Source organism: Phascolarctos cinereus, unplaced genomic scaffold (genome assembly GCF_003287225.1).
Source record: "Phascolarctos cinereus isolate Bilbo 61053 unplaced genomic scaffold, phaCin_HiC Scaffold_726;HRSCAF=1367, whole genome shotgun sequence".
In the NCBI taxonomy this organism is placed as follows: domain Eukaryota; kingdom Metazoa; phylum Chordata; class Mammalia; order Diprotodontia; family Phascolarctidae; genus Phascolarctos; species Phascolarctos cinereus.
The window spans coordinates 406,398,540-406,413,936 of NW_027556098.1; the positions used below are offsets into that span (position 1 = coordinate 406,398,540).

Genomic DNA, 15,397 nt, shown 5'->3' on the forward strand with positions numbered 1-15,397 from the left:
TTGGGTTAAGGGTTCTGGGGTGTCTCTCTCAGGGTCTGGTCCAGTGATGGTGGTGGTTTGACATGCATGACACAGGCTGCCTTCTGCCTCTCTCAGGGAGCCCTTCGCTCCTTACCTTGTAGGGCACCCAGAGGAGAGCAGCTGGGGTGGGGAAGGTTACAAAGGAGGGAAGTGGACATGGGAAGCCTGGAGGAGAGAAGGGGGCAAGAGGGGTGTGAGAGCTGTGTTCTGGTATTGAAGGTCTGTCATGTGGAGGAGGACCCAGACCAGAACCAGGAGCAGGGGCCGGCTTGGGCCTGATGGTGATCATGGGAACTGTCCAAGATAGAGCTGGCTGCCTTGAGAGGCTGGCTGCCCTGATGCTGTTGGAACACTCGCTGAGGACAATCTCATGGCGATGGCTTTTGTGTTCTATTTTGGCCTGGACAGCACACAGGGTTTTGTACCACTCTCAAATCCTGTCATTTGGGTGCACTCAGGCCCTTGTATTCAGGGCCCGAGAGACTACTTCTTACCAACTTTCCTGTCTTTTCCCATCTGTCATTAATACTGTTTCTTTCCCCTCCACTTCTGCCCATTAGGAAACATTCCTTTTTCAGGAAGATAGGCTTTTTCTGGGTTGAAACCAGTCTCCCAAAAACAAACTCACAGGATGTTAATTCTGCTCCCAATCCTCTTCCTCAGGGCACAGAGACCAGAGACATAGACTTAGGGTGTGTTGGGCCCCACCCAGACCTGGCTCCCCAGAAGACTCATCCCCACAGAGTTCTGTTTCTCAAGAATGGCTGATAGTTGTATGAGTAGGGATTTGATAAGACCCTAAAGAAATGGGGTAAAATTACCCACTGTCCCTTATGATCACTCCTTTGGTCACACAGAGTCTCCTTTATGGACAGTTTTATCTGTCTTTCCTTCAGGGCAGATGGGAAATCAGCCCATCAGTGACCTCTGGAACCAAAGGTGACCCCAGGGATGAGAGGCCTCTAGTCTCCAAATTCTAACCAGCTGTGGAGAAAGAAACCTGGACTCTCTAACTCCCATCTGCTGTGTCCCTTCAAAAATGAGACACCCTGCCCTCTCCTCCCCCACATCTTAGGATCTTAAAGCTTCTAGTTGTAGGTGAATTGTTGGATTTTTTTTTTAAATAAGGCCTCTGGTACACATCTACCATGGCTAATCTGGGGAGAAGGGAAAGGAATTTAATTTGGGGGGTGGCCTTGACCAAGACACTGAATGTCACTCAATCCTGTTTCCAGGGAAGGAGTTCCCTTTTCTGTTTTTCATCACCTCCCCTTGGCCACAGTTTCCAAAGATACTTGGGGTTCCTACACCTCTCCTCCTTAGTGTAATCCTTCACATTGGTACAGCCCTATACCATTTCCAAGGGCTTTCCTCCCATTCTCTTATCTTATTTTCCCTCCACATTTAGAAGAGGGTCCTTGGGCCCTCCTTTCCACCAGAGCCTTCTGTCACAGGAGGCATCCACTCATACACAAAAAGCCCCAGCTAGTTTTCTCTCTGATTGAGAAGCAGTCCATCAGCATTTATTAAGCATTTACTGTGTGCCAGGTGCTATACCAAGCAGTGCAAATAGAAATATAAGCAGAAAGAAAGACAGCTCCTGTCCTCAAGGAGCTTACATTCTAATAGGCGAAGACATACGTGAAGATGGGATGGGGGGGTGGGAGGGGAAGAGATGACGGTCCCTGGCCTGCTCCGCCTGGTAGAGAAAGTCCAGAGGTCAAGATTGCAGCCTGGAGAGGAATGAAGACAAAGGTGATCTCAGGCTGGGGGAACAGTCTCTTTCCCCCCTCCCCAGTCCAGGCCATAAAAATAGCCACCCAGGTGAGGTTACTCACTCAAATGTTAGCAGGCCATTCCTCACCTGCAGGGCGATGGCCTCCCCACAGGAGACATTCCCATTACACCTTACCTGTTCCAAGCCCTGAACTCCACACCACTGCTTATCCTCTGTGGGACCCTTCTAATGCCAAACAGTTGAGAGAAGGTGGCCTTCCACCAGTGTGCTCCATGTCAGATTTGCTGCATCAGCTTCTTCTGTTCGTGAAGCCATTTTTATTAGACTGGAAGACACCCAGCATCTTTGGATCAGGGTTCTCAGGTGAAACATCCCCACTGCCCCAGGGCCTTTAAATTTAGATAATGACGATTGGGAAAGCCAAAGGCCAAGCATGAAGGCCCCATTTTACCCAGAAGCCCCTCCTGGGCCTGATCTTACTGCTAATCAGCCTGACAGGTTTGACCGGCTCCATTTCTGACCCCTTCCTAGCCTAGTGGCCTCCTAGCTTCCAGGAGGCACGCCATGTCGATGGTTGAGATGATGTAGACATGGATCAGCTTAGCCCACTAAAGCTCAGAACTCCCAACCTCTGGCATCACGGGAGTGCCCCATTCAGATTCCTTGTGAGGGGACATTAGGCAGACTTCCACTTGGCCTGCTCCCCCAACCATTGAACTTGGCACTGTTGGAAGAGGCAATGAAATAGAGGCCCCTGAGTCACTGGGGGTAGACCTATGCCTAAAACCAGGCCACCCTAAACCAGAGGACAGTATCTTCAAAGGCAAGAGACCCAAGAGCTAGACCACTGGGCAACCCCTCTGCTGAACTCCTGTAAATGCTGCCGCTTCTCAAGAAACACTGGGGTGGGGGAGAGAGAGAGAGAGAGAGAGAAACAGACAGACAGACAGACAGACTCAGAATAAAGCCAACCTAGCTAGATCCCAGGTCCTCTGGTGTGCTTTCACGTACTCTGAATGCTTTTGGATAACTACAGGGGAGCCTTCTATGCCCCCCGCATCAGAATTCTATCAGCCAAAGCTTGCATCAGAACCCACCAAAAGTACGGAATTCCTTTCTTTGGTTTCTGACCATTATCTACAATAAGACATCATTTTCCCTGTACCTTAGTCAGTGATAGAATTCTTACTTTCCACATGGGAAGTATGGGTTAATTTTTTTTTTTTAGTTTATCTGTATAGTTTTCTTTGGGGAGATTTCCCTCTCCATCCTAGGGGTGGGAGCATATATTTCTACTGGCAGAGACAGAAGGATGCTTCTTTGCCTGCTTAATGGACCAGCCAGTATGTAGGAACCCTCCCTTCTGGACAAGTCTGTCTCCACTGTTCCAAGGAAGGTGAACGTCTTTTTCTTTCTGTAAAGTACAGGGCACACAATTTGGCACAGATTAACTGTAGCACCAGTTCCCATGGGTCTTTGCAGGTTTTTTTCCCCTGTCATTTTCTCAATAAAGTGTTATTCAGATGTAACCTTGCCTGAGAATCTCTTAACTCCCCTGCCCCTCTCCCTCCTTGTTTCCCTGTTAAGTTTGACATGTTTCTACACCAAACTACTTATGTGTGTGGTCAGCCCTCCTTTGTCCACTTCAGGTAAGAGTGAGGGTCATCTGATGCCCGTTCCTCCCACCACTTTCTCCATTTTTTCATACTTTTCTCACACATTCCAATAGAGAGAAATAAGGAATTCTACCCCCTTTTTCCTCCTTTCTCCATTAGTGTATTCCTTTTGCCCTTCCTTCTATTTTCCTTCTTAAAACACAAAAGAACTAATCCCTCTGTTTTTCTTGCTTAATTTTGAAGACATTAAGGTTCTCAAGGGACACTGGTTTCTTCTGCCTGTTAGAATGTTAGCACTTCATGTTCCTACAGCTCCTTCTAGTTTCTCAGATACAGTTACCTCCCAGGGTTTCTCTGGACTCATATGTCAATATTCCTCTTCAGCTCTGGTCTTTTGATGAGGGATGCTTGAATGGCCTCCATTCCATTAAAGGTTCATTTTTTTCCCTAGTAGGATATATGCTCAGTACAGCAGCCATTCTTAACCCATTGCCCACCTCCTTGGGATCTAGTTTCTTAACTACATAATAATGTCCTTGTTTTGAGAGACAAATCCACCCATCTTTTGTCAATCCCCATTACTTTTTGGTAAGCTTGTTTTTCTGAAGACATCCCCCAGCCCCAGTCAGTTTGTAACTAGCTTTCCTTCCTTCTCCTCCCCAAGTACTAGGCTAGGAACTCTTCCAAAAGCTTTTTTCTTCCCTGGATCCTCAAGCAGGATTGTGAGCTAGAGATATTCCATAAGCACATCTAGGGGCACCTGGGCTGTTGGACATGACAGGTCCCATGTTCTGAAATGTCCAGAGAGATGAAGAGACCTTTCCAAGAACTCCAGTGTCAAACAAAAGCCCCTCCTCACTTTAACAGGGCTGATACAACCTTAGAGAAACAAGCTTCCTTGGCAAGTAATGGGGGTCTCTTTTCCCGTGAGCAGGACTTGTGGTGTCCGAACCTAATGTCATCTATCATTTGGAACAAAAGAAAGAGCCATGGATACTGGATCTACAGGGAACTGCCAAGACAAAGGTACTAAGAGACACCTGTCCAGGTGAGTGGAGATCAGCCAGGTGGCACGTTCTTGGAAGGCTAGCTGGTTAGTGAGTGCCAGGGCTCCTTTGGAAATGTCGATCAGGGACCAATCAGTTAATCATCTCCCTCCTGTGACACACCCCCTTCCCTCCACCCTACCACCCCCACCCCCTCACCCGAGATCAGTTCTGTTCTTGTCTGGGAAAACGTTCCTTCAGTTTCAATGTTTTCTTAAGAGGTCGGTGATGTCTAATGTTTGCTTGGCCTCTGGCCTCCTGAACCGACCCTACTTTTTGCTTTCCTGTCTGCTTCTTCATTTCTGATGGCTAGCCCTTCCACCTCTGTATGCATCTTGGCCTTTCGTTCCTAACTTTGTTGTGTCCCCTGCAGTACTTTGCATCTACTTCTGCACTTGAAGGCTCATGGTTTTGTGGGAAGGGGTAGGCACTTCCTCCACTGCTCACAGCCCCTTCATAACTTGGCCAATAGCCTTCCAGAATTGCTGTGATTGAAAGGTTCGTCCTCATGCAGAGACTGCGCTGGTGAGGAGCCTCCTCAGCTCTACGGAGGCTGGTCCTTGGCTAGCCCACCACCAGAGCCTTTGCAGCACCACAGACCCTGCGAGAGGCACCACTGGCCCAGGGCCTCAGACACAGGGAGGCAGGCCCAACTCTGGTCATGTCGCTTACCTACTCAGAGCCCACTGTGGCTCCCTTTGGCCGGGAGGATAAACGCCAAGCTCCCCAGCCTACTCTTCCTCTCCCCTTCTCCCCGAGTCATGCCCTCCATTGGTCTGCGTGCTGTTTGCCTCCCACGGATCTGCCGGTCTTCACCCTTTGTGTGCCTTCTGGTCGCCCACTCACAGATCCCAGGTGGAGGACCCTGCCTCCCGTCATTCAGGTCCTAGATAAAGAAGTGTCCTCCTGTCTGCCTTACTAACGTACCCCGTCCCGTCCTTCACGGTTTTGGCCCCTCAGTGAAGGTTTCTTGTCTCCTGTAGGTCCTTGTCCTGAGTCCCCGTAGCATTGGTGGTCTGTAGGAGCCTTTCCTGATCCCTCCCAGCTCCTCCAGTGCCCCTGCTGCCCCAAGACATGGCTAGCTGCTGGGTATCCATCTTTATTTTCTCTCATTCATGCTGCCTCTGCTTCCCTTTATCCCCTAGAGCTGTCTCTGCCCCATCCCCTAATCAGAACATGAGCTCTCTCCTCCTGGGGACTGATTCATTCACTGAACTTGTCTCCCCACAGCCTGGCGCATGGCAGGTACACAATAAATGTGTGTCACTTGGTTGGTATGTACCAGTTATTGGGCGCTAACCAGTCAACAGGTGTTAAGTGCCTACTGTGTGCCAGGCACTCTGCTGGCCCTGGGAGTGCAAGGACTTGGACTTCTATATTTGACGGACTCCAGGTATGGCCAGTGTCTCCACTGATTCAGATCACCAGCCCTCCAGCTGCCAGTCTTGTGAGCGAGTGTCCACAAATATTTGACGTCTGGTGCCCAGCCTTTCTGGGATGGGCCTCGCTGGCATGAGCCAACTTTGGGGGGTAGCAAGCCATCTCATCATGTTAGAGCTGGAAAGGACCTCAAAAGTCATCTGGCCTGACCACTCACTTTACAGATGGGGAAACTGAGGCCCGGGGAGATGAAGTGGTCTGCCCAAGGTTACAAAGTCAGTCAGTAGCAAAGCTGAGATCTAAACCCAGGCCCTCTACATCCAGATCCGGCTCTACTACATTTCTGCTGCTCCACACCCCTGCCCTGTCTTCACACCCAGCCGGTAATGCTGATTTAATCTTTCATAATTATGCATCCAAAAATGAAGACACTGGAGGTGGCACAGAGGATAGAGCGCTGAGCCTGGAGTCAGGAAGACTTGTCTTCCTGAGTTCAAATCCAGCCTTAGGCACTTTGTAGCTGTATGACCCTGGGCAAGTCACTTCACCCTATTTGCCTCAGTTTCCTTGTCTGTAAAATGAGTCAGAGAAGGAAATGGCAAACCCTTCTAGTATCTTTGCCAAGAAAACCCTAAATGGTGTCATGAAGAGTCAGACAGGACTGAAAAAATGGCTGAACAACAAAATTCTTCATCATCCCTTGCCCCAGCTCATCTCTACTTCAAAACAAGACCTAAGCACCATCCTAACTTTGGTGTTATTTTGGCAAAGTCCTTCATTTGCCCATGTTAGAATAGTCCAAGAAGCCATAGTGAATATGGCCTGATTTTTCACAGAAAGGGTCCTGCTGTGGCCATGGTGTCTGATAGAGAGGTGCAGACCTGGCCCAAGAGGGGCTGAGGAGCTACCCCTTACCATGATGATATTTAACCATGTGGGGAGGAATATTTTAAAGAAGATAACAAAATTATTAATTTGGCACATGATTTTTTAAAAACACCTCACCAAGCACAAAAATGATCACCTTTCTACATTTGTTTGAGTTCCACTCACATTTCTTTTTACTGTTCCATATTTCACTTCAAGAGAATGCTAATATCTTTGTGTATGCCTCTGCATGTGTGTGTGTGAACTGAAATTCACCAGTGGATATAAACATCTGTAACACTAAACAAAAGGAATGAAGTGAATGGGCATTTTTGCATCCACTGACTAATTTTCTGTCAACCAGTCCGTATTTTCAGTGAGATACTGCCACAGTGTTGACTGATTAATGATTTGTAGCCAAATTCTTTTTTAAAACATAGTTGACCCATGAAAGTTTATAAATTTGGCAACTTATGGAAAGGTTTAGAGGGAAAAAGAGATAAAACTCTAACAGTGGCTAAAATAAGATTTCCGACATGATCGAAAGACAAGAAGGAAATGAAATGAAGGGGATAGATGATTCCTAAGTTGAATAATCAGTTCCTGAATGACCAACAGCCATAAAAATGCCCTTTGCTGAAACGTGTGGGGGGGTGGGGTGGGTGCAACCTTCTGGCTTAATTTAAATGTCTAGCCAAGGGTTAAAGCAGATCCTTCTCGTTGATTTATTGAAAATCTGGCCAAAATTTATGGTTACATTCTCTTAATCTAGTTTGGCTGGACAATAGAAGGTGTGAAAGAAAGTAATATTAAGTTGGGAATTTCCAGGACTGGTTTGCTGTCTGGAACAAGGAAATTCATTAAGAACTGAAGGTCAGAGAGCAGATAGGTGATCAGGACAGATCACATGAGGAATTCCTAACAAGGAGACCCTGAAACCGAGGAAATCTCTATCTTAGCCAGGAGACCCTTTATAGCGTGCCTGCTGGGCTAGTATACAGTCCCAGTGTGGGGTCAAATGAAGGCTTATGGAGTGGGTCAGCACAGCAATGGGGAACCTACAGCCTCGAGGCCATATGGGGCCCCCTAGGTCCTCAAGTGGGACCCTTTGACTGAGTCCAAACTTCACAGGACAAATCTTGTTCTGAATTCAGATTCCCCATCCCTGGGTTAGCATAATGGACTGCAGAGCACGTGGTCAGAATTAAGGTCAGATGTCAATGCTGATCCATATTTCTCAGTCTATCTTTAGCCTTTCTCTGTGTGATCCCCTAACACTGCCTGTGTGACCTTGGGTAAGTCACTGAACTTCCCTAGGTCTCAGTTTCCTCACCTGTGAAATGAAGAGGCCTCTGAGGTCCCTTCCAGCTCTTGGCCCCCCCCTTTTTTTTTTGCTTTTTGGTGAGGCAGTTGGGGTTAAATGACTTGCCCAGGGTCACACAGCTAGTAAGTGTTAAGTTAGGCTGGATTTGAACTCAGGTCCTCCTGACTCCAAGGCCAGAGCTCTCTTCACTGTGCCACCTAGCTGCCCTTTATTCAACCTTTTTTTGGAAATACCTAATCATTCTTTCAATGAACTTCACATCTCTTTATTTTTTTATTTTTATTTTTTAGGCAGTTGGGGTTAAGTGACTTGCCCAGGGTCACACAGCTAGTAAGTGTCAAGTGTTTGGTCTGAGGCCAGATTTGAACTCAGGTCCTCCTGACTTCAGGGCCAGTGCTCTATCCACTGTGCCACCTAGCTGCCTCTTGGCCCCTTTTCATGGTTTGGATTAGCTCTCCTTTCACTTCTCTCTACTGATTACTTTTATTCCACTTTCCGTATCTTTCCCCAAAAATGCAAGGCTACATTTGACATCTGTGAAAGACTCCTCCTAGACAGTATTTTCAACTTTATTTCTATTATTTTTATTTCTTTTCTCTCAGCACAAGGAAAAGAGAATGTTTCTGTTTTTCATTTCTTTCAGACCAGAACACCCAAACCAAGAGCCAGGCAAAGTCATCTGCTTCAAAACAAGGCACTTGTGAAGAAGGGTCCCTTCAGGGGCCAATAATGGAAAAGCCCACAAGGGACAGCCACTTGAACTCCAAGTTAAGAGCCAATCAGTGTGAAGGCAGGTTGAAGAAAAAAAAGAAAAGAAGAAACCAGGAAAAGCTCTATGAATGTGGTGAATGCAGGAAAGCCTTTAACCACTTCTCTGCTCTTAGTCGACATCAGAGAACTCACACTGGAGAGAAACCCTACGAATGTGGTGAATGTGGGAAGACCTTCAGCCAAAGCACATGCCTTACTGTACATCAGAGAATTCACACTGGAGAGAAACCCTACGAATGTGGTGAATGTGGGAAGACCTTTAGCGACAGCTCAACCCTCATTCGACATCGGATCATTCATAATATAGAGAAACCATACAAGTGTCATGAATGTGAGAAATCCTTTAGTTACTGCTCAGCCCTCATTCGACACCTTCGGATTCACACTGGAGAGAAGCCCTATGAATGTAATGACTGTGGAAAATCCTTCAGCCACAGCACGTGCCTTACCCAGCATCAGAGAACTCACACTGGAGAGAAGCCCTATGAATGTAATGAATGTGGGAAAGCTTTCAGCCAGAACTCATCTCTTTATTACCATCAGAGGACTCATACTGGAGAGAAACCATATAAATGCAGTGAATGTGGGAAAGCCTTCAGTTACCATGCATCGCTTACTCAACATAAGCAAACACACACTGGAGAAAAGCCCTATGAATGTAGGGAATGTGGGAAAACCTTCAGTCGAAGTACGTATATTATTGAACATCAGAGAATTCATACTGGAGAGAAACCCTATGAATGTACTGAATGTGGAAAAGCCTTCAGATATTGCTCTGCTCTTACTCAACATCAGAAAATGCATACAGAAGAGAAACCCTATGAATGCCGAGAATGTGGGAAAGGCTTCCATTTCTATTCAGCTCTTATTCAGCATCGGAAAACTCATACTGGAGAGAAACCCTATGAATGTACTGAATGTGGGAAAGCCTTTATCCGGAGTACCTGCCTTACCCAACATCAAAAAGTTCACACTGGAGAAAAATTGCAAGAAAACAGTGAGTTGAGGAAAACCTTTGGCCAAAGCTCAGCCCTTCCTGAAAATCGGAGAATTAAAACTGGAGGGAAATCCTATGAATGTACTGACTGTGGCAAAATCTTTAAGTACTACTCAATCCTCGCTCAACATCAGAAAACTCATACTGGTGAAAAACCCTATGAGTGCAATGAATGTGGGAAGACCTTTAGCCGGAGCACATGCCTTACCAAACATAATAGAACTCATACAGGTGAGAAACCCTATTTATGCAGTGTATGTGGGAAAGCCTTTAGTCAAAACTCATCCCTTACTGAACATCAGAGAATTCATACTGGAGAGAAACCCTACGAATGCAGTAAATGTGGGAAAGCCTTCAGTCGGAGCACATTCCTTACTCGTCATCAGCAAACCCATACTGGAGAGAAGCCCTATGAATGCAGTGAATGTGGGAAATCCTTCAGCCAGAGGTCATCCCTTTATTACCATCAGAGAACTCACACTGGAGAAAAACCATATGAGTGCTTTGAATGTGGGAAATCCTTCAGCAGGAGCACATTCCTCACTCAACATCAGAGAATTCATACTGGAGAAAAACCCTATGCATGTAGTGAATGTGGGAATACCTTCAGTAGGCGTGCAGCCCTCACCAAGCATCAGAAACTTCACACTGAAAAGTAACTGTAGGTATGTAATGAATGTTTATTCAGACACACTTTGGTAGATGCCCACGTGACAAATTGTCACAAGGGGGATTGAGTGATTTTTTAAAAGGCTATTTGTACCCTTTGTTTCTCTCTCCCCATAATGCATGTTAGTTGCCTCCTGGCAATGGTGGTGGTGGTGTTTGTCCTTCATTTCCCTTCATTTATGAAGAGGACTAACGACATCATGGGATGATGTCTTGACATACTCGTGAATTGGACCTGAATGAGGCAGAGTCGCACAGAATCGTCAGCCTCGCTCTCTGTCCCTGAGTCACCAGAGTCCAGTGACAAAACAAAACTCAAGATGACTGGCGATGGCCCAGGATGACCTTGGCATCTTTGATGCCTGACCGGGCTCTACACACTCCACAGCACTTGCTTTAGCTGCCTTTATGGCCATTGGAACTAATTATTCTTATCTGTCCATTCCACTGGGGAAAGTCTTCCTGTGCTTGGAGCAGACACCCTCTAACTTACCAACGGGTGTGAGGCCTGTTGGTGACCCCCAACCTGGCTTAGCCCATCTGCCCGGGTTGATTTATCAGGGTGTGGCCACTGTGCGTGCTACAGCTTCTTGAGCCACAGGTGAGAGTTGACTGCCAGGTAGACACCAAAAGTGGATGAGCAGCCCTGGAAAGGGCTCAGCATTGCTCACGCCAGAGGTGCGAGTCCTCCCTGAGCACCCCATGTACCCCAACACCCCCTACGCCACTCCTGGTGAGTCCAGGTAGGGAGTGCTGGTCTCTAAAATATCAGTCACCAAAATTTTAACTTCCTTCTCTCCCCCCTCCCCAACAGAAAAAAAGAAAGAAAAAAGAAATCTCTGTTGAGACAATTAAGTAACATCTGTGTTGGAAGTTAAAGTAATAGGTAATGAATCATTAATTTTCTACCCATCACTTGACTTTTCCTTTTGTACTTAACTTGTCTAATCTCCAAGTCCCAGGCATGCATTTGATTTAAAAAGCATAGCACGCCAGTAGAACCTAACAAAAGACTGAAAACCTCATCTCCTTTCCAACCCCCCTGCACTTCCCTGTGGCAAGGGACCCCCACAGCCCTGTGCTTCTCTATGTTTCAGTCCATTCCTTTCTTGCTCTCTTCTTTTTAGCTCTTTCAAATATTTTAGAATAAGTTTTGAGGGGGACAGGGGCACATAACCCCTTGACTTCACTTTGCTCTCAATTCCTTTTTTTCTGGCTTATTTTCTTATATCTTTTCTCTTTGAAAGAGGGTATATCTTCTGTATTTGCAAAGAAGCCAGACAGTGAGAGTAGACGGAGGTCGAGGAAGAAGAGCAGACTTATTTCCTCTTGGTATTTGACATGAAATTCTGCAGACAAACCATCAGAGCATTTTGCATGATTATGAGTAAGCTGCTTCTGCAGGGCCTCTCTGAGGCCTTTGGCAGAAGTCCACAGGGATCCCCCCGTCATAAGGCTGCCCAGAATCCCTTTGGCAGAGGGCTGGGACGTGAATGAAATTGAAGGGTTGGTTGGCATTTAGGAATGTCTTATTCTCTATCCTTGACTTCCTGTCCCCAGCTCCTGGCCATGCCTTCTGTCCTGTGCATTTCTTGGCTGGGGTTCTGTCTTGTTTCTTAACCTCTGCGTTGAGCTCTTCACCTGAGTTTCCAGCCACCTCTCTGGCAGCATACATCTGCACTGGCTGCTCCAGTTGGCCAAAGGGATTTAGAATCTTGGTTATGATTCATGGCAGACTAGAGAGCTCAACCAGAGAAGCCTCTCTGTCTCTGACTGAGGAATTGAAGGCTCCCGTGCAAAAGCTGGGGACACTCAGGACAAATGCATTTAGATGTGAGCCACCAATAGCCCTGGCAGCAGGCTTGACCAAGGGCATTGGAACTCGGTCAGCAGATGGAAAAAGTCAGTGCCTTGGAATATCCTGGTGGCTGTGTGAAGGCCCGTATAAATGTGTGTCCAAATAGGGTAAAAGAAATAGGGCACTGTTTAAGAATAGTAGATGTGGCAGGGACATGGGAGCTCTGGTGGAGGGAGACTGCCCCTCATTAGCCACCCTGCTCATGTCCTTGGACAGGCAGTAATGGGGCATCTTCCCAGGATCTACCAAGTGTAGGAGGAAATATGGAAGGACCTCCCATCATCAGAGACACAAGGATGGGAACCAGGTGACTAGAACTCAGATCTCCTGGTTCATGATAGAGGGAAAGGGAAACCGTTTGTGGGAGGGAGGTTAGAAGGAAGATGATGTAATTTCTTCAGGGCAGTAGTGTAGAAGGGTTAGGGTATATGAGCATACCATGTGAACAGGCCCTGTTGGGATACACTCCCAGGATTAAAAAGACCTCCAAAATAAGGCCAGAAGCCAGCAGACCTGGGCCACAGGCTCCCTCCTAATGCTCCCACCACAAACCCTGCCCCTTCATTGACCAGACTGCAATTTGGTCACTTAATTATAGGAAGGAAATGTAACAAACTGTCATATACAGGTCAGCTGCTGACAGTGCATAGGTAAAACCAACAGGCCTTGACGACTAATTGGGTAGAGAGGGTGAGAGAGTGAGGAGGCGAGGGGGATGCTTAGGTTGGGAGACTAGGAGGAGTCCCTCCACCCCCTCTCTTATCCTTCTGTCTCCCCCCTGGTCCTTCAGTCCCACCCTTAGCCCAGCCCCCATCCCTTCTGCCCTCATCAGCCCTTCCTCTTCCTCCTCTCCCGCCCTCCCCAGTGAAGACGTGGGATGGACTGTGACCTTTGCTAGGAGGCCTCAGGCCCAGCCTCTGCGTGGTTCAGTTCAGCACACGTTATGTGGGAGGTGCAGGGCTAGGTTCTAATGTCACTTTGGTGTTGGAAGATCTACATCTCTCCAGCCACCGATGCCTGCATCCTTCCTGTGTCTTCATGTCTGACTGCCGAAGAGCCGGCCCCAGGAGCTCTGGGGGTGCTTGCTTGGACTTGCTCCCACATTACCTCCTGGTGCTCACCTTTGGTCTTTGTATCTTTCAGGGTCTCTTGCCACCTCTGCATGACCCTGGGTTAAGAGTGTGACTGAAGCTGCTGGATTTCGTCTAATGAAGCCCCTTTCTGAGACCCTCAGAGAGTTGGGTCCCTCCTGAAGAGACAGTGTCCCCCAAACTCCCGGCTGGAGAAACACTGGTTGACAGCTGACCCCCAAAGACCTGGCTGTGGCTATCTCCCCCCTCATTCCCAAGCCCCCTTCCCCAGCTTCTGAGAATAAAAATCCAAGTGGATGCCTGTGGGAGTCAGGGCTTTTCCTAGCAGGAGACAAATGACTCTAAAACCTCTTGCTGAGGCGTCCCTACAGAGCCTAGAGCAGAGCATTTCCTGGCTTTCCAGCCCAGGAAAGTGGAGACCTGGGTGAAGTCCCAGCATCCAGAGCCCATTGAGAAGATGGTTTGATTCAGAAACTTGACAAGAGAGGTGAGATGTATAGATGAGTGTGGGGAGGACATGTCTAGGGCGTGAAAGAGGTAAACACCTGAGGTTGGTGGGAAAGGGACCTTGGATAGAGTCCTGGAAATTAACATCTCCCTGACCTCAGGCTGTGGTAGGGAGGTGTGAGGGAGATGGAGATGGGAAAGGGGGAAGGGAGGAAAAGAGGGGGGGAAGAGAGAAAGAGAGGGAGAGAAAGGGTGGGAGAGAGAAAGGGAGAAGGAGATGGGGGGAGAGGGAAAGTTTGGCTCCTTCTGTTGAACTCTCTGCACCCCATCCTTCCCCCTCCACCGTGTGCAGTGATGTCCTCCTGAAGCTCTATTTAGGAGTGCATACCTTCTTCATTGAGATAGTTCCCTTGCTGGGAGAGATGAATTACTCTGGTTTCTCGCCCCCTTGGAAGCCTCTCCTTCCTAATGCTTTTGCTGTCCAGACCTTGAATCACTGGCCCTCTGCCTGTCCAACATGATCTCATTTCTGTCTTTCCCAGAATCTTGGGAGGCAGGCGAGGCCGTTGCTATTAGCCCCTTTTACAACAAAGACAAGTGAGGCTACTGAATGTCCTGAGATCATAAGACTAATTAACATGATCACAGCCAGGAAACAGTTCCTTTGTGCTGATTCTCTCCATCAGGGCCACTCCTCACAGAATCCTCCAGAGAACCCAGAAAATGGATTCTTGACCCATCTTGGGGCGGGGAGAAGAGACAGGAAAAGGAATGTTTTCTTTCCCTAAGAGAGGAGGTTAATTATTTGAATCATCTGCTCTAAGGGACTCTGGGTGCCACCTAAGCCCCGTCCCTTGTAGGAATCCCCCTACACATCCCTTTTCTTATCCATTTTCTGCTTGACTCTTCCTGGGGAAAGGAAGGTCACGACCTCCTAAGATGGTTCATTCCATTCTTGGGGCAGCTGTGGTCGTTAGCTCTTCTTCATCCTGAGCCCAAAGTGGGCCCTTTGTCACTGTCGTCCCATCCCCAGTTAGAGCCCTGGATTGTGATGCTTCCCAGAAGGGATTCTTCACACAGGAACGTCCACCATTGGCAGGTGCCAGGTCTCTCCAGGATGAGGTTCCAGGTCTCAGGAGTGACCGAGCCCACGGGCTGAGTCCTCAGAGAAGAAATGGAATTCCTGTCCCGCTTGCTCATCTCTCTCACCACGGAAGAGCTCATGAGAACATTAGCTTCATGCTGAATGTTGCTCGAACCCATGCCAAAGCTGCATTGAGGGCTTCTCTTTCCCTCGGTGTGGCATCCATTACTGTTGACTGTCGTTTAGCATTAGATGATGTCGTGGTTAGGACATTGGATGTGGAGTGAGGAGGACAAATTTAAGCCTGAGCTTGAGTCACCCTTTCAGCCTCAGTTTCCCCATCTGTAAGATAGGGGTAATAACAGCACCTACTTCCCAGGGTTGTCGTTAGCATCAAATGAGAATGCTTCAAGCGCTATATAAATGCCAGCTATTATTATCACATACCCAGGGTCTGTCCCCTCACTGTGCTTTGCTAACTTGGAAAA

General features: G+C 47.7%; 1 protein-coding gene across 1 annotated transcript in view; it reads left to right on the forward strand.

The window, feature by feature from the left end:
* The window catches only part of LOC110202045 (uncharacterized), a 92,453-nt gene that overhangs the window by 10,291 nt on the left and 66,765 nt on the right, over positions 1 to 15,397 (forward strand). Inside the window, exons 5-6 of the mRNA XM_078146338.1 lie at positions 4,310 to 4,423; positions 8,636 to 10,415. Of these exons, the coding sequence (XP_078002464.1) occupies positions 4,310 to 4,423; positions 8,636 to 10,415 (1,894 nt within the window). The remainder of the gene's footprint in view (positions 1 to 4,309; positions 4,424 to 8,635; positions 10,416 to 15,397) is intronic.